Raw genomic sequence first — 19,371 nt, 5'->3', positions numbered from 1 at the left:
CAGTTATCGGCAGGACCTCAGCTTCTTCCAACACCCGAATATCGCACCTAGTCCACAGGCGTTCTGTTCCTCCTAGGTCGGCCACTAACTGGGCAGCCTGCTGGACTACAGCTTCTGGGGCCACCAGGAGATTTAATATAGAGACTAAAATACCATACACATGAGAGGGAGCTTGTTGTAGAATTAAGTCTCTCACCCCTGCTGAAAATTTGACCATATCAGGGCCATCAAGTGTGTCTTCACAGATAGCTTCCCTTACACCCAGTTCATGGATATAATTCTGAAGGTCCTCCATGGAGGACCACATCCCTGTATGTAGAGGTATACCAGATTTATTCAGCCATACCATACGGCAGGCCACCATTAACGATTCTATTATAGAATGATTTTCATCAACATATTGATTACCTGCATATAACCTCTGCCTGGGAGCAGGATGGACAGTCATGGTGGCCAACTTGGCTATTTCCAGGCCATTCACCAAAACACTTTCTGCCACAGAATCCCACAGTCTTAATAACCAAGTTGGCACACTTTCTCTAGGCTTCTGCCAAAATTGCTGTACTATCTGTACACTGATGCTGTACATCAATTCTGTTGCTGTGTATGACTGGGCTGTTATGTGCAAATGAGCCTGGGCAGGGGGCCACTGATCAGGCTGATCCCTACTGTTCTGTCCTGCACTTTTTTTTGTTTTCTGAGTAATGACAGGATGGACTTCTTGTGGATCTGTCAAAATCAGATATTCAAAATCTAATTTGGATTTTTTATTTTCCTGATCAACGAAGTCTGTTGATTTAGGAATCTGGTCATTGTTTATTAAATGTAACAAACTTGACCTATTGGAAGATTCAGAATTGGTTTCTTCCCTATTCATACGCTAAATTTTTGCTCTAGTTTCTCAATATGGTTTTTCAAAAGTTAATATTCATTCTCTAAAGTATTATTTCTTACTTCAGCATGATTTAAGGCATTTAATAGTGGCCATGCCACTGTGGAGGCAGCCAATTGTCTTTCTTTATTAATCAGTACATCCTTGCTAAGTCCCTGAAAGTAATCTGCCATGTGATATGGGGAGATACTTCCCAAAACATGTAAGGGATCCCTTTTTTCAATGATAACTGCATAACAGGGAGATCCCACAAATCCTGGGATCTGCCTTGGAGTCATTTTCTCTAGAGGAGTATTTTTCTCCACCTTGACCTGTTAATAGAAATTCCGAAAAAAAATACATGATGTAAATTTTAGTATATTTGGCCTGCCTGGCTCACCAACTGTATAATCAATGAATATTAAAATGCTATAATTACAAAATAAACAAGAGAGTTTGGCAAAGCAGGTTATGACAACAAAAACAGAATAGATAGAAAGCTTACCTGTATTCTGGGCTCACTTACAAAACTGCAAGAGAGCAGATCGCCAGAAGAGATCCTTCCCTCCTGGTAGCCAGCTCTTAAATAGGTCTAGGAGGGGAGGAGCCTGGCTCCACCCCTTCTAGCAGCACAGGAGAATTGCCTTCACCTGTGCTCTGTGGCTGACTCATTGCTCACCTCAGGTGATCAATCAGAGGTTCAGGCTGTGACTCAGCAGTTCCCATATAAACCATCTACCAGAATGTCAAGTAGATTTGCTGTGATGATTGGTTTCACAGTGAAGAAACCATGAATTCAGCTGTCTGCTGTGCTATGGAGGACGGCAGTGCAATACTGAGGGCGGAATACTCTGTTTCCAACATGATCTTTGAGTTCTGGATAGAATTTTATTAACTATGTACATGTTGCAATTTCTCAGAAAGCTCCTTTGTAGTCAGTAACAAAATGTAATCAGATTCTAATCAAATTAATTATTTAATCAAATTAAATAATGATTATGAATTATTTAAACTGGGAGGAAATGAAATAATTTAAAATGCCTTTGCAGTGAAAAATACTTTCAGTAGATATGATTCTGCAGCAGAGTTTGTTATGTAAAAACAACCCAAAAAACAACATAATAAAGGTAAAAGTGTATCTGTAACAAATCTGTAACACTTCTGCATGCAAAATATCAGATTAGTATGGATGTTTTCAAAGCTAATTAAACTGAAGTACATAATTTCTCAAGATGAGTGGCTAACTACAGAAGAGTGGAGTTGGATAAATAAGCACTCAGTGCTTTAAAAACAATCAATACAACTGAAACTGTTTCAGCAGTAGCTGCGAATCCTAAATGTACTTAAACAAATAATAAGATTCTGGATAGGAAAACATAAGACACTGCCTATAGATTCAAATTTGTATTGAGTTATACCCATATAATCACCAGAGAGCTGATGTTGATTCAGTGTAAGGATTTCGGTGCGGAGGTGGAGCTTTTGACTTCTACTATTTTTGATATCTGATAACTATTTCAGCAATGGTAGTTTTCATACTTTGTATGTCCATATTATTACTACATTTTTAATAAAATAATGTTAATCTTTGTGTAAAGAGACAGCTTTGTAATATAAAACTGTTTCTGAACTGAGATATAAAATATCTCGGACTCATGGATGTTTTAGAAGTATAACCCTATATAGATTTTCAAACCTAATCAAGAATGCTAAAAAATTCATGACTAACTCTAAAATCCTGTTGGAGTTTAAATATTAGAGAGTTGTCAGTATTTCCAGTATGCAATTGTTATTATTTTTTAAAAATATTAGTCAGTAGTTCATGTATCTGTCACATCAATACAGCTGAATTCAGTCTGTGTGGGAGGATATGTAGCTGTCCAAGTAGAAGAGCTTGCCCAAATGGGCAATACTCCATTCAATGAACAACAAAAATGTTCTCTCACTCTGATAATTTACACCCTTTCTGCAGGAAAAAGTGCCTGTGATCAAGTGCACGTAACATTGAGAGATATGACTGTAGAAATTTTAGTTACAGATCATCAGCAGAAAAATTGATACGGAAATAACATAGCCTGTGACACAAACATTGGTAAATATTGCACCAGTGTTAAGAAAAAAATAGTGTCAAAAAGGGATGGTACAGAAATGGGATTTCCAAAAATACTGAGTACTGTACATTTTCATAAGTTTGTGGTAGTTTAATATCATACATCTTTTTTCAAATGGTGATCTCAAATGGAATTTTTAGTAGCCCTATAGGGTCATATTCTCTTGCTTATCTTCATCTTATAGAGGAACACTCTGCTGTGATAATGGGCTCCATTTGTTCCTTGGAATCATGCTATGTTTAGCACACTAGGCAATACCTTCAAGTACAGCCTACAAGAACAACTGGAAATGTATTTTTCTTAATTGGTGACCCTTCTTAATTGTTGCACGGGAAGACATGCTAACAGCTCAAGATGACTACCGAGTCTTCCTAAACATACACAATATTTTACTCTTAATGATCCAAGAGATGGAACACCTCTCCTATGAGGACAGGCTGAGTGAGCTGGGGCTGTTCAATCTGTAAAAGAGAAAACTATGAGATGACATGATAATGACCTTTCACTATCTAAAGGGGAGCTACAGAAAAGAAAGGAATAGACTCTTCAGCAGGATCTGTGGTGTTAGGACAAAGCGAAATGGTTTTAAGCTCAAAGAGGGTAGATTTAGTTCATTTAACTCCCCCATGTGGCTAGTCAGGAATTTAGACAGTATGTGGCAAAGGATGGTGGACTACAGAGAACTAAAGGAAGTCATCCTTCCAGTCCATGCAGCCATATCCAGTATTGCTTCTCTCATGGATACAAGAGAAACAGAAACATGTCACTGTGCTCTGGATATAGCAAAGGCATTTTTCATGATTTCAATTGCTAAGGAATCCCAAGAGCATTTCACATTCATATGGGAGGATAGGCAGTAGATTTATCAAGTCCTCCCTCAAGGGGTATGTGCACTTGCCTATCTTTGATCATAATTTTGTGGCGTGTAACTTGGCAAACTGAAACGAACTATCATCAAAATGTACAACTAAATCGATGATCTAACGTTAACATCTGACTCAGTGGAGGCATTAGCATAGGCAGTAACTTCACTAACTGCCTATTTACAGGAAAAAGGCTCGGCTATAAACCCATGGCAAATACAAGGACCAGAGCCATCAGTTAAATTCCTAGGTCTTGTCTGGACAGGTAAGACCAAGGTCTAACCCAGTGCAATCATAGATAAGGTCCAAGCAATCCAAATTCCCATGGCTTTGAAGAAGTAGCAGGAGGCTTTGTGTATGTTAGGATACTGGTGATCCTTTATACCCTACCTAGCACAACTGCCTCTACACAAACCTCTATATTGACTAACCAAAAAAAGGCCAAGTATGGGATTGGGGTAGAATGGAACAGAAAGACTTTCAACAGGCAAAAATAGCCGTTAAACAGGCTCAGGTGCTGGGTATACTTAATCCAACCCTTCTAGCTGAACTAAATTTGCATGTAAGAAAATATCAGCTGGGGGTTGTTGCAGTGCCAGAGTTCTGTTTGAACACCAATAGGATTCTGGTCACAGGTTTGGCATGGAGCAGAAGAAATGTACAGTATGACTGAGAAGCAGTTATTGGCTACCTATTCTGCACTGCAAGTGATAGAACCAATAACTCAGACTGCAGACGATGTTGTTAAAACAACTTTGCTGATCCAGGGGTAGGTAAAAGATCTAACCCACATTCCTAAGATGGGGTGGCTCATTCTCAAAGAGTGGCATGCTGGGTTGCTTACTTTAGTAAGAGTAGCTGTCTGTCGTCGTCTCCATTAAATGAAGATCTGTAGAAGATATTTGGCCCTTAACATATTAGAATGAGACATTTGAGGAAATGACAATCACTCATCTGGAATAGAATCCTGTACAGGAGGGGAAATATCCTACTATAAATGATGTCTAATACATGGATGGATCCAGCAGAGAAAACTCAGGTAAGTGGCAAACTGTCGAATAACATCCCTAAACAAAAATGATATTGTTTGAAGATGGGGACAGACAAAGTACCCAATGTGTTGAGCTATGAATCATGTGAATGGTTCTAATTCAAGAGCCTAGCGACAGTGCACTGAAGATCTTCACAGACAGTTGAGCGGTCTACTGAGGGCTCATGCTCTGGAAAGCACACTCAGGGTAGGACAATCTACACCTGACCTATCTGGGAAAAATATATGTAGGTTGATACATGGAATGTGGTTAGGCACAGGACTGTTTGAGCATACAGTGTCTGTGAACACCAACCCTTGCAGTCACTAGGCAGTGATAAAGCTGACACATTAGCTTGAATTAGATGTCTGGAAAATACATCAGCACAAGTCATCATCCACTGGTTACATCAGAAACAACAACATGCAGGACAGAAGACCACGTGGGCAATGGCCAAACACGGGAGCAGCCCATACACTTACCAGATTTTGTCCAAGCATGTCAGGAATGTGATGCTTACTTGTGAATGAGACCATGACCTCTGCCAGAAACTACAGCCCATCTAGAAAATATAGTCCATGTAAAGAGTATAACTCATTAGAGCGATGACATATTGATTATATGGTTTCTCTTCCTTGATATGAGGGGGTCAGATATGCTCTAACTAGTTGAAACTGTGAGTGGACTGACACAAGCATGTATCCTGTACGGAAGACAAATCAAGACTATACCATTAAAACACTAACTAGGCTGATGGCATCATATGGAACTGTTCAGGTCATCAAGAATTACCTTGGTCATTCTTGCACATTTCACAGGTGCAATTGTGCAAAAGTAGGCTGAAGACAGCAACACTGAACAGTGGTTTCACCTGCTGTATAATCCAATAGGAGCAGGCCTAATAGAAACATACAACAGGATCCTGAAGGTCACTTCGAAGGTAGATTCACAGTCCTTGCAGGTGTGGACAAAGATACTCTCTGAAACTCTGTGGGATTTGAATGAGAGACAAAAGCATGTCAGATCCAGTGCTTTTAGAATGTTGCAAATAACTTGGGCCTCCCTGCTTAGGATACCAATTACAGGCAAGTACACCTCAATCAAGCTGCAAAAAGACACCAGTAATAATCTTCTGTTCCCTGCATCTAAGGATCTAGAGCACCTTGGAAGAGATTTTTACAGGTCGGGAGATCAGTAAACCCTCAGGCAGCCAGTTTATGGCCAGTAGAGAATCACAGAATCATAGCATTACTCAGGTTGGAAGGGACCTCAAGGATCATCAAGTCCAACTGCAGCCTAACCATAGTACTCTAACTCTAGCAACCCTCTGCTAAATCATATCTCCGAGCACCACATCCAAACAGCTCTTAAACATATCCAGGGACAGTCATATCAACAACCTCCCTGGGGAGCCTATTCCAATGTTTAACCACCCTTTCTGTAAAGAAGTGTTTCCTAATGTCCAACCTGAACTTACCTTGGCACAACTTGAGGTTAATTCCCCTTGCCAACTGTCACCAGTGAGAAGAACCTACCCTACTCTCACTGTAAGCACCTTTTAGGTACTGGAAGAGAGTGATAAGGTTTCCCTTCAACCACCTCTTCCCCAGACTAAACAGCCTCAGCTCCCTCAGCCTCTCCACATAGGACTGATTTTCCAAGCCCTTCACTAGCCTCATTGCCCTTCTCTGGACCTGCTCCAGTACCTCCACGTCCTTTCTGTACTGAGGTGCCCAAAACTGAACACAGTACTCGAGGTGAGGCCTCACCAATGCCGAGTACAGGGGCAGGATGACTTCCCTAGTCCTGCTCACCACACCATTCCTGATATAAGCCAGGATGCCATTGGCCTTCTTGGCCACCAGGGCACACTGCTGGCTCATGTTCAGCCAACTGTCCATCAGAACACGAAGGTCCATTTCCATCAGGCAGCTCTCCAGCCACACCTCCCCAACCCTGTAGGGTTGCCTGGGGTTGTTGTGACCAAAATGCAGGACCTGACACTTGGCCCTGTTGAAACTCATGCCGTTAACCTTGGCCCAATGATCCAGTCTGTCCAAGTCCCTCTGCAGTATCCTTCTCCCCTCTGGCAGATCAACACTCCCTCCCAGCTTGGTGTTGTCTGCAAACTTACTGAGGGTACACTCAATCCCCTCATGCTGTCCAGAAGGAACATAAAGTACTGGCACAACGAAACCGTGAAAAGACTGTCAAGAATCACCATCAGTGTATTGATATCCTGCATCATGATGGGTATTGTGTATGTGTAGCAATGTACATTGTACCAAAGTACTATGTATACCACTGTTCTCTGTATCACCAAAACAGCAGGTTTTAAGCAGCTTAACCATCCAACTTACACAATCATTGTTGATACTGTGAAGGAGTGGAGTGCAGCAGAATTGCCTGGTCATTACCTGAACCAATGATTGAGCACCAGGTGAGAAGCTGTGGCTAACCCAGGGAGCTCAGGTACAAGCAATCACCTGAGTGACAGGAAAGGGAGGAGCATAGATTCACTCCCCTCACCGTCATTTAAGGGTTAGCAGTCTAGTGGGTAGATAATCTCTCCGAATAGACATTGTGTTTCTCTTGAGCTGTTGCTTGTTGTCAAAAGGAGTGAACCAGTTTTTCTTCTGTTACCTGTTATTGTTTAGTGTTTGTATTCTGTTAGGAGGTACTGTCATCACCTTCTTTTGCCATATGGATATAAAACAATTTTGAACATACAGATATTTTAGGGAATTTCCTTCATGTTTGATCATTACACATCATCATAACAAAGCAATATGTCTTAACAAAGTAATATGTCTTCCTTTAGTAATGCATATATATTTGGAAGTTTTGTCTTCTGTGTTAATTATTAGAAGACAGTCACATTTATCTTTCAGTGTAAAAAATCTTGTCAGAATTCATGCTGACCTGGAAGGTCTGTTGGAGTTTTGTCTAGAAAAGGGCAACAAAAATGATTCATGGAATGGAATACCTCTCCTATGAGGATGGGCTGAGAGAGCTAGGGCACTTCAGCCTCAAAAAGACAAGGCGCTGAAGTGACCCAATAGTGACCCAATAGATTTCTTTCAATTAAGAAAGAAATCCTTAAGAGGAGTTACAGGAAAGAAGATGACAGACTCTTCAGCAGATTTGTGGTGTTAGGACAAAGTGAAATGGTTTTAAGCTCAAAGAGGGTAGATTTAGGTTAGATACTAGGAAAAAGTCTTTTACAGTGAGGGTGTTGAGGCACTGGAACAGATTACCTTATGTTGTGATTGGAGACTTTCAAGATGAGGCTCGGTAAGGTCCTATGTAACCTGATCTAGCTGTCTATGTTCCTGTTCGTTGTGGGGGAGTTGGACTAGGTGTCCTTCAGAGGTCCCTCCCAACTATAAGGATTCTATGATTCTCCAGTACTTTGGACTTTGAAACACTGGTGTTTCACAGCACTGTTTTTTGTGAATTATTATCATTTAACAAAGAAAGAAGGAAACATTTTATTGGGAAAATGTTGTAAATGGCATCATCAGCTGACATGAATATACTAACTGAATATGTAATTTGACCAGTTTGCCTTTACCTTTCATATTTCGCTTCTTCTATGTAAATAAATAAATAAATAAATAAATAAATACACCTCTAAAAAGGACACACACACACACACACAAAAAAAAAAAAAAAAAAAAAAGAAAAGAAAACCTGCTGAATTTTGTTGCTAAAATCTCTTATTTCTCCACATTTCATAAAAATAGTGTTTCTATGTATAGAAATTGTTCTATGGTTCTAAAAAAGCGTTTTGTTATTGCTTTGAAAAGTCCCTGACAAAGTGATCCTGGAACATAGAGCAAGGAAAGAGGGAACTAAATCAGCTAGCCTATCGATATACTTGATTAGCAGTCAACAGATTATTTAATAATTATATAATTTTAATGGATATCTATGTAATTTGAAGTGTATGTTGAAATCACAAGCAGGGCAAATACATTTGGTCTATCTTGCTCCCAGAAGAAAATGGGAGAAATATGGTACCTAGCAGAATTTCTAGCACCATTTTTGCCTTAAATACCTGTTGTGATTGTATGTGAATATCGCCAACTGCGTTGCATGGGAGAGCTATTCATATGACTGACAGCAGCAAGCTCAGATACTGGGAAGTAGCAGATACTTTTGGTAAATGCAGTAGCGCAGGGCTCCTGGCAGGGTTACCTAGCCAGTAACCTGCTTCTTGCATTGAGAGGGTAGGAATAATATTTCTACTATCTCTTCACTGATTGTACTGATGATTTTACAGCATATGCTATGCTAATATTACTGTACAACTTACAAATCATCATATCATAGAGTCATGACTGAGGGAATGGCCTGGGTTGAAAAAAGCCACAACGATCATCTAGTTTCAACCCCCCTGCTATGTGCAGGATCACCAACTGCTAGACCAGCTGCCCAGAGCCATATCCAGCCTGACCTTGAATGCTTCCAGGGCATCCACATCCTCCTTGGGCAACCTTTTCCAGTGTGTCACCACTCTCTGCGTGAAAAACTTCCTCCTAATTTCTAACCTAAACCTCCCCTGTCTCAGTTTAAAACCATGCCCCCTTGTCCTATCACTATTCACCCCTGTAAACAGTCATTCCCCCTTCTGTTTATACGCTCCGTTCAAGTATTGGAAGGCCACAATGAGGTCTCCCTAGAGCCTTCTCCTTTGCAAAAACAATCCTGGTTTCCTCAACTTTTGCTCATTCATTTCTCATTGGAGAAGTGCTCTAGCCCTCTGATGATCTTAGTGACTGTCCTCTAGACATGCTCCAAGAGCTCCATGTCATTCCTGTACTGGGAGCCCCAGGACTTGATGCAATTGGCCTTCTCGGCTGCAAGCGCACACTGCTGTCTCATGTCCAGGATGAGGATAATAATTACCTGTTTTTTTTTTTCTCAGGAGTTATTTAGAATTTGTTTTAGATGAGTTTGAATTAAGTGAATTGTAAAACTCATTGTAAAAATTATTGAATTCATAAAAAACTGTAAAAGCCATAAAATTTATGAAATTTATGAAATCATTAAAACAGTTTATATTCATTCTTCTTAACATTCACATCAGGACATACGTTCTTAATTATTAAGTGTGTTCCTAGAGAAGTTCATTTCCTCTAATTGGGTAGTTTCTCTATACGCCATAAATTTTGGATCCCAAGTCAACTTTTTTTTCCAGCAAAATGTAAAGATATGTCTCAAAATGTATATGCTAGTATCTAAAAAAAAAAAAAAAAAAAAAAAAAGTGTAGTATATGATGAATATTTTCTATTCCACTGAGAGAAGAAATCCTTTTTAATATATTTTTCTAGTACCCACTTAAAGACTTGCTACGATTTGCAAATCCTTCTTCACAGAAACACAGAGTTGTAGGGCCTGGGTGGGACCCCTAATGGTCGTCTAGTCTCCCTGCCAAAGCAGACCCCCTCTAGGTCCACTAGGTTGCCCAGGTAGGTGTTTAGGTGGGTCTTGAATATCTCCAGAGGAGACTTCACAGTCCCTCTGGGCCTGTTCCAGTGCTCCGTCACCCTTACTGTGAAGAAGTTCTTATGTGCATTTGTGTGGAACTTCCTATTCTATAGTTTGTGGTGTTTCCCTTTGTCCTATCTCCATGGACCACTGAAAAGTGTCTGGTCTTGTCTCTTTGCCTCCTACACCTTAGATATTTATAGAAATTGATCAGATCCCTTCTCAGTCTTCTTTTCTCAAGGCTGAACAGGTCTAGGTCACTCAGCCTTTCCTCATAAGAGAGGTCCTCTAGGACCTTTATCATTTTTGTGGCCCTCTGCTGGAGGAGAGGGTCCCCTCTGGCCCTCTCTTTCCAGGAGATCCCTGTCTTTTTTGTACAGGGGAGCCTAAAACTGGACACAATATCCAGGTGAGGCCTTATCACGGAAGAGTAGACAAGGATCACCTACCCCCTTGACCTGCTGGCCATGCTCTTTTTAACGCACCCTAGGATGCCATTGGCATTCTTAGCCACCAGGGGACACTGCTGACTCATGGCCACCAGGACCTTTAGTCCACCAGGACCCCCAGCTCCATCCCTTCAGAGATCTTCTCCAGCAGGTTATCCAACAGTCTGTACTGGTGCATGTGATTATTCCTCCCCTATGTACAAGAATCTACACTTGCTTTTCTCTCTGTTCAACTCTCCAGCCTCTCCAGATCTTGCTGAATGGCAGCATTAGCCTTTAGGTGTGTAAGCCATTCCTCCAAGCTTAATATCAAGGTTTTGCATTTGGGCCGGAAGAACCCCAGGCACCCGTACAGGCTGGGAGGAGTGGTCCTTGAGAGCAGCTCGGCAGAGAAGGACCTGGGGGTCCTGATGGACGAGAGACTTAACATGAGCCAGCAGTGCACTCTGGCAGCTCGAAAGGCAAATGGGATCCTGGGCTCCATCAGGAGAGGGGTGGTCAGCAGGGACAGGGAGGTGATTGTCCCTCTCTACTCGGCTCTTGTGAGACCCCATCTGGAGTACTGTGTCCAGGTGTGGAGCCCTCAGTACAAGAAAGGCATAGAGATTTTGGAAAGGGTCCAGAGGAGGACGACTAAGATGATCAGGAGGCTGGAGCACCTCCCCAACAAAGACAGGCTGAGGGAGCTGGGCTTGTTCAGCCTGGAGAAGAGAAGGCTGCGGGGTGACCTCATTGCAGCCTATCAATACCTGAAGGGAACCTACACCCAGGAGGGGAGTAAACTCTTCAAAGGGGCTGTCAATAGCAGGACTAGGGGAAATGGATCCAAGTTGAAGGAGGGAAGATTTAGGTTGGATGTTAGGGGGAAGTTCTTTACAAGGAGAGTGGTTAGGCCCTGGAACGGGCTGCCCAGGGAGGTTGTGGATGCGCTGTCCTTGGACGTGTTCAAGGCCAGGTTGGACGGGGTCCTAGGCAACCTGATCTAAATGTGTATGTTTGGTGGCCCTGCTAGGCAGAGGGGTTGGAACTACATGATCCTTGAGGTCCCTTCCAACCCAGGTGATTCTGTGATTCTGTGATCATCAGCAAACTTGCTGAGAGTGGACACTATGCCCTCATCAAGGTCATTGATGAAGATGGTGAACAAGACCGGAATCATTTCCTGAATGAAATGTTGCTATGTGCTATTTTGCTTAGTAAACAAGCATAAAAGACTTCAGAGGATAATTAATAAATATTTCTCTAATGTGACCTACTCTTGAAACACTTGAATGGCACTAACATAGGTCTTAAAAAATTATGTTGTATACAATGTGTAGAGAAATGCATTTAAATGAAATAAACATGAATGTATATAATCATTATTTTAAAATTGTTATGTAGCATAGCACAAAAATTTGATTTTTAGCTAGCTATTCCATTCACACACTCTCAAAATGTAGCAAAGAATGGTATATGAAAGCATTTAATAATCTCCACAGATATGACATGATTATGTTTGAACTTGAAATTTCATCTCCATTGCACAAAGTAGTTTATTTCTTGTTATTTTTTTATTTTTGGGATAAAAAGTTATGTAATCTTTTAAAAGTGCTTAGCAGCCAAGCTCCAGAACATCTGGTATGTCCTTTAAGAAAGTTAAAAGAGCAAGATGTTTTCCCCTGTAGTGACCTTGAAGAATTAGTGATCATGCAATTTATATTTAATATATTTTTACTTTTGCAAAACCCACTTCCTGCTAGAAATCTATTCTTTCTGGATGGTCTTCTTAGAGGAAACAAACATTCTTTTTTTCTTTTCTTTTCTTTTCTTTTCTTTTCTTTTCTTTTCTTTTCTTTTCTTTTCTTTTCTTTTCTTTTCTTTTCTTTTCTTTTTTTTTTTTCATGACTTCAAATATGCAGGTTTTTCTGAAAATGAATCAGAATTTCTGATCCATGTGGTATTTTTAGGGATGTAGTAAGCATCCCACTTCACTGGGGATCAGTTTTCCTAGACCTCTTGTAAATAAATTCATTCTCCAGCTCTGCTGAAGCAAAGTGTGAGATGCTAGGCCAAGCTTCTGTGAGACTTCAAGCAGATTTTCTGTTAAGAAAAATCACAAGATTTTGTTCCTAAAAAAAAAAAAAAAAAAAAAAAAAAAAGATTAAGGCTGGGTACAGCAATCCAGAAATCCAGGAGAGCAGCAGAAAGATATATGCCTGGGATCTTCATGGATGAAAAGCTTCATGATCCAGCAGTGTGCTCTTGCAGCTTGGAAGGCAAATGGTATCCTGGGCTTCATCAAAAGAGGGGTGGCCAGCAGGGACAGGGAGGTGATTGTCCCCCTCTACTCTGCTCTTGTGGGGCCCCATCTGGAGTACTGTGTCCAGGCCCGGAGACCCCAGAGTAACAAAGACAGAGAGCTGTTGGAGAGGGTCCAGAAGAGAGCCACTAGAATGAGCAGGGGACTGGAGCACCTCCCCAACAAAGACAGGCTGAGGGAGCTGGGCTTGTTCAGCGTGGAGAAAAGAAGGCTGTGGGGTGACCTCATTGCAGCCTTTCAGTACCTAAAGGGAGCCTACTAACAGGAGGGAAATCAACTCTTTGAAAGGGTAGATAACAGCAGGACTAGGGGAAATAGTTATAAGTTGAGGGAGGGGAGATTTAGGTTGGATGTCAGGGGGAAATTTTTTACAGAGAGAGTGGTGAGGTGCTGGAACAGGCTGCCCAGAGAGGTTGTGGATGCCCCGTACCTGGATGGCCAAATTGGATGGGGCCCTGGGCAGCCTGGTCTAGTACTGAATGTGGAGGCTGGTGGCCCTGCATGTGGCAGGGGGATTGGAGATTCATGATCCTTGAGGTCCCTTCCAACCCTGGCCATTCTGTGATTCTGTGAGTCAGTACTGGGGCCTGTCAACAGGTTTTTTGATGATCTGGATGGAGGAATTGAGTGCACCTTCAGAAAGTCTGCAGATGACACCAAGTTGGGAGGAAGGGTTGATCTACTTGGGGGTAGGAGGGCCCTGCAGAGGCATCTCAACAGGCTGAATAGCTGGTCTGGGGCCAGTGAGATGAAGTTCAATGAGACCAAGTATCAGATTCTGCACTTTGGCCACAACAAACTCTGGTATCTCTACAGTTTTGGGCAGTGTAGCTGGAATACGGTTGAGAAGAAACACACCTGGGGGAGTTGGTTGACACTAGGCTAAACATGATCTAGCAATGTTTCCAAGTGGCCAAGAAGAACAATGGCATCCTGGCTTCAATCAGAAATAGTGTTGCCAGCAGGAACAGGAAAGTGATCATCCCTCGGTTATCAGCAGTGGTGAGGCCTCCCCTTAAGTGCAGCAGGCCACTCACTGCAAGAAAGACATTGAGGCCCTGGAGTTTGTCCAGCGAATGGCAACAAAGCTAGTGAGGGATCTGGAGCACAAGACTTACAAGGAGCAGCTGAGGGAACTGGGATTATTTAGCCTGGAGAATAAGAGGCTCAAGGGAGACGTTATTGCTCTCTGCTACTACCTGAAGGGAGGTTGTGGTAAGGTGGAAGTTGGCTTTTTCTCTTGTGCAACCACACATCAGTCTAGACAGAATGGCCTCATGTTGTGCCAGAGGAGATTCAGACTGGATCTTAGAAAAAAATTTCTTCTCTGAGAGTGGTCAGGTCTGGAATGAGCTGCCCAGGGCTGTGGTAGAGTTACCATCCATGGAGGTATTCAAGAGGTATTCAGATATTGTACAGAGGAACACGGTATAGTGGGAAATATTGGTAATAGGTGGATGATTTGTCTGGATTATCTTGGTGATTCTATGATCCTATTTTATTATGTGGCCCACAGCATCAGAAGTCAATGTTAGTGATATGGCAGTAGAAGTTGAATCTTCCTGCCAATAGTCTGTTAAGTGAAAATATCTTGATCAGCTCATCTGACCAGGAGCTCCTCAGGGATTGGTGCTGGGTCCAGTATTATTTAATATCTTTTTGAGAGATACAGATAGTGGGATTCAGTGCACCTCCTGCAAGTTTGCAGATGACAATACCAACCTGAGTGGTGCAGTTAACATGCTAGAGGAAAGTGATGCTATCCAGAGGGACCTGGACAGGTGGACCCATGTCAACTTCATGAAGTCCAACAAAGCCAAGTGCAAAGTCCTGCATCTGGGTTGAGGCCATCCCAGCACAGATACAGGCTGGGCGCAGAATGGTTTTTGAGCAGTTCTGAGTGTTAGTTGATGAAAGATTCAATATCAGCTGGCAGCATGTGCTTGAAAACCAGAAGGACAGCCATGTCCTGGGTTGATCAAGAGAAGTGTGACCAGCAGGTCAAGGGAGGAGCTTCTTCCCCCCTACTCTGCTCTCATGAGACCCCCACCTAGAGTCCACTTCTGGAGCCAACACAAAAAGGACATTGAATTGTTGCAGCAGGTCCCGAGGAGGGCCGCAAAATGATCAGAGGGTTAGAACATCTCCCCTGTGAGGACAGGCTGAGATAGCTGGGACTCTTCAGCCTAAAGGAGAGAAGGCTCTGAGGAGAACTTACAACAGCCTTCCAGTACTTGAAGGGAGCCTACAGAAAAGCTTGGGATACGCTGCAGTATGTTGCCCAGAGTGGTTGTGAATGCCCTCTCCACAGAAGCATTGAAGGCCAGGCTGGATGGAGCTTTGAGTAACCTGATCTAGAGGGAGGTGTCCCTGCCTATTACAGGGGGGTTGGATCTAGATGGTCTTAAAGGTTCCTTCCAGTTTAAACCATTCTATGATTGGTTTGCTGCTTTTCAATGGCTGAATTTTTGAGAGTACCAGTACATATCTCTGTCTAAAATTGACAAAGGCAAATGAAAAAGTCATTCAATAATTCTATCAGAAATGCTGGCTATCTTGTATTTCAGACTTTATTTCTTCCATATTATAAATCCATTGAAAATAATTTCTGCGTTGGGCTATTTTTGTTTAAGGTTCTGAAACAGTGAAGTGCCAGTTGTCTTAGTCCATAGTACTTTCATGATCCTCATCAGGATTCTGATCAACCCACAACCTCTAATACATCTGATCTCAGAGTCTTCCTGTGCATTACGTTATTCTCAGATCACAACTATAGAGCTGAAGCACAAAAAGGCAACAGCACAAACTTTTCAAAGGCATGCAGAGGTCTTAGCATTGTCTCCTTAAAAAATACATAGATATCTCAGCTGTTTGACACACAACAGTCTTCAAAATATTCTAATACCAAATTGACAAATACTTGACAGTATAGCAGGGAGTCAGACCAAAATTCACCAAATTTTTTTCTCTTTTTTAAATATAATTTTGTTTGTTCAACTACAGCTTTTTTTTTCCTCCTATGCCATCAGAGGGGTTTTATCTTTCAGTGCTGCAAAATACAATGTTATTCTGTTATGCATCTTTGCCCTTCAATTCAATATCTTAATGGGTTTTGGACAACAAGTAATAAAAGTAAGATGTGTACAACAGTGGATTACCTAAATTTTATTCCAATGTTTGATAAGATCTGACATTTATATTTCTCTTTCATACTGCAGTAATACAAAGGAAAGATGTGCTTATTAAAGATAACAGTCATTTCCAGATTAGTTCTAAAACTCAGCTAATGAACATGCCACATTGCTGACAACTGACCTAATTTTTAGGATGAGCAGTGAAACAAGCATACAACTTCTTTTTTACTCTTTTTACTAAGTTCTTCATCACAAGACTGGTTCATTATATATAATAAGATATTTGTATTGTCACAAAATTCAGACAAAAAAATTCTCAATGCTTTAGCATGCTACTATCTCAATAGTGTATAAACACACATGGAATTTAAACAAAAAGTTTATATAAAAATGTAATTGTGCAGAATTTCCTTTGAAAAGCTGATTTTTCTTCCCACCCTCATTACCTTTTTTTGTACTCTGAATTTCATATTGCTCTATTTCTTTCAATGTAATTTGTAAGAATAACTGGAAAATATGGTTCCCTACAGGGTTTTGGGACACAAGTTGCAGTACAACTTAAGAACAGTCAGGCAAAGACTGTCACTATGTAATGCATTGTGCAGAAAAATGAAAAGGGAAATAGTGCTAAAAGAGCTTAAATTAAAAAGATGAGATACTAGCACTCAATCCTGACTACAGTATGAATCACACAGGGCAGCCTCAAATGACTTGGTGTTTGTTTGTGTCAATTCATTTGGCTGAGCAGCCCAGCCAAACTGACAGAAGAGGTCCTCTCTGGCTTATTCAGTCCAGTCTGGCATCAATAAGGTTCTGAGTGGAAGATGACTGCAGCATGAGGGAAAGGCTCTGCTGAGCCACAGAAACCACTGCTCCAAACAAAACTGAATGTCTGAGTCCATAACATCCTCTGTACAAATTAAGATCACAGAACCACAGGATCGCAGGATAACAGGATAACAGAGCTCTTGAGGTCATCCAGTCCAACCCCCTGGAGGTTGGACTTACATGATCTCCCTATCAATTGTTTGCATAGGAAGGCAGCCAGATGTGCTTTGAATATTTCCAAAGGAGACTCTACAGTGTCTCTGGGCAGCCTGTTCCAGTGCTCTGTCACTCCCAAAGAAGTTTTTTGTCGCATTCATGTGGAATTTCATGTGTTCCACTTTGTGTCCAGTCCTTCTGTCACTTGAAACTCCATGTGTTTTGGTTTGCGTCCACTGTCCTTTGTTCTGTCAGTGAGCACTGCTGAAAAGAGCCTGGACCTATCAATTTGACTCCTATCCATAAGATATTTCAAAGCTCACCCAGGCTGAAATACTGTTCTGTTTCTTCTCCACTTCTAAAAGTCTGCTTTGTTTCATTTGGTCTTCTTCATATTTTACACTGTTACCCTTTCTCAGTCACTGCTTGAATTAATGAAGTCACTTTATACATTCATATTTGACCAGTGTTGCGGATCTATTTTAAAATTAGGAGTTTGCACCAGCAATTTTTTAAAATACTGTCTCAGGTACAGATTAAATACATAGAGACCTTGCCACTTTTGAAGAACAGAGTAGGTATTTGAATATTGTACTTAGAAGTATATAAAAGAATACAGATAACTGTACCAGATATACACAAGGGAAATGACCCATTACAGGTTTTTTCGAATCTATAACCTTCAACTTTTTTTTTTTTTTCATTTTCTCAAATACTTATTGCAACACAGCAGTGGATTTGAGTAACTTTTTCCAAAGGATATTGTTAAACAAATCAAAAGAATTTGTTACTTTTGTAGTGATCAGTTTAGAGAAAGAGCATGTGACAACCAGACAACCATGTGGATCACAGGTAGCAAGAGGTCATTATTAATTTAGGACATTTCTGAGGCATCAGAGAGTAGCTTACTGTTATAGCCTTCACTGCCACTAGGACTGGGAGGATGAATGCTGGGACTGGAATACATAATTATTTAATGACTAAATCCTTCCTGCATTTAAGTAAGAACTGGAAAAATAAACATTAGAAATGAGAATCACACAAATAGCAAGTTGTAACAAAAACCAGCACAATGAACGATAAGATGAAACTAGGGTTTAAATTAAAATCAGATTACATGGAGAATTCATGGTAAGAGATGACTATATTGCTTCCTCTTACACAGAACCAATCAATAAGCCTACTGCTTCAAGTTTCTAAATATGCAAATCACAGAAGCATGGAATCACAGAATGGCCAGGGTTGGAAGACAGTGTTAAAGGTTTTGCTGAAGTCTAGGTAGACTAAGTGAATAGTCTTTCCCTCATTCACCAGGCAGGTCACTCAACCTATGAAGGAGATCAGGTTGGTCACGCAAAAACATGCCATTCATGAACCCCTGCTGTCTAGGCCTAATCCCCCGGCTGTCTCACACATGTCTTTTGATCTCCCTCAAGATGATCTGCTCCATAACCTGACCCGGCACCAAGTTCAAGTCTGACATGCCCATAGATCCTTCTCACTACCCTTCTTGTAGATGGCAGTTACACTGGCAAGCCTTTCCCCTGGGACCTCTCTGGTTGATCACGAATGATGACTGATGCTGGAAAGCAGATGGCAGACACTTCTGCCAGGTCCCTCAGCACTCTCAGGTGGACCCCATGCTAACCCATGGATATGGGAAAGTCCAGGTGGAGTAGTAGGTCTCTAACTGTTTCCACCTGAATCATGGGAGTTTATTCTGCTCCCCATCTGAGGCTTCCAGGTCAGGGGGTAGAGTATCCCAAGAATAACTGATCTGATATTTAAAGACAGATGTAGAGAAGGCAGTGAGAATCTCAGTCTTTTCCTTATCCTCAGTATTCATGTTCCCTGTCGCATTCAGTAAAGGATGGAGATTTTCCTTAGCCCTCCTCTTAATATATTTGTAAAAAAAGTTTTTTGCTCTCTTTTACCCCAATGGACAAGCTGAGTTCAGGCTGGGCTTTTGCCTTACTAGTTTTCTCCTTCCATATACTAATAACTTCTTTGTACTCTCCCCTAGTTGACTAGCCCTTCTTCCACAGGTAGTAGATTCTTTTTTCTCCTGGAGTCTCAAGAGTAACTCTCTATTCACCCATCCCCATCTTCTTCCCCAACAGCTCATCTTGCAG

At 41.4% G+C, this 19,371-nt stretch overlaps 1 protein-coding gene across 1 annotated transcript in view; it reads right to left on the bottom strand.

The window, feature by feature from the left end:
• Positions 1–921: 921 nt before the first annotated feature.
• The window catches only part of LRRC2 (leucine rich repeat containing 2), a 144,154-nt gene continuing 125,704 nt past the window's right edge, over positions 922–19,371 (bottom strand). Inside the window, exon 5 of the mRNA XM_042826744.1 lies at positions 922–1,203. Within this exon, the coding sequence (XP_042682678.1) occupies positions 922–1,203 (282 nt within the window). The remainder of the gene's footprint in view (positions 1,204–19,371) is intronic.

The sequence above is a fragment of the Centrocercus urophasianus genome, unplaced genomic scaffold, assembly GCF_019232065.1.
Source record: "Centrocercus urophasianus isolate 14NV4802_14NV808 unplaced genomic scaffold, USGS_Curo_1.0 seq_27, whole genome shotgun sequence".
NCBI lineage: Eukaryota > Metazoa > Chordata > Aves > Galliformes > Phasianidae > Centrocercus > Centrocercus urophasianus.
The sequence above is the reverse complement of the archived record's forward strand: the minus strand, read 5'-3'. Positions and strand labels throughout refer to the sequence as shown.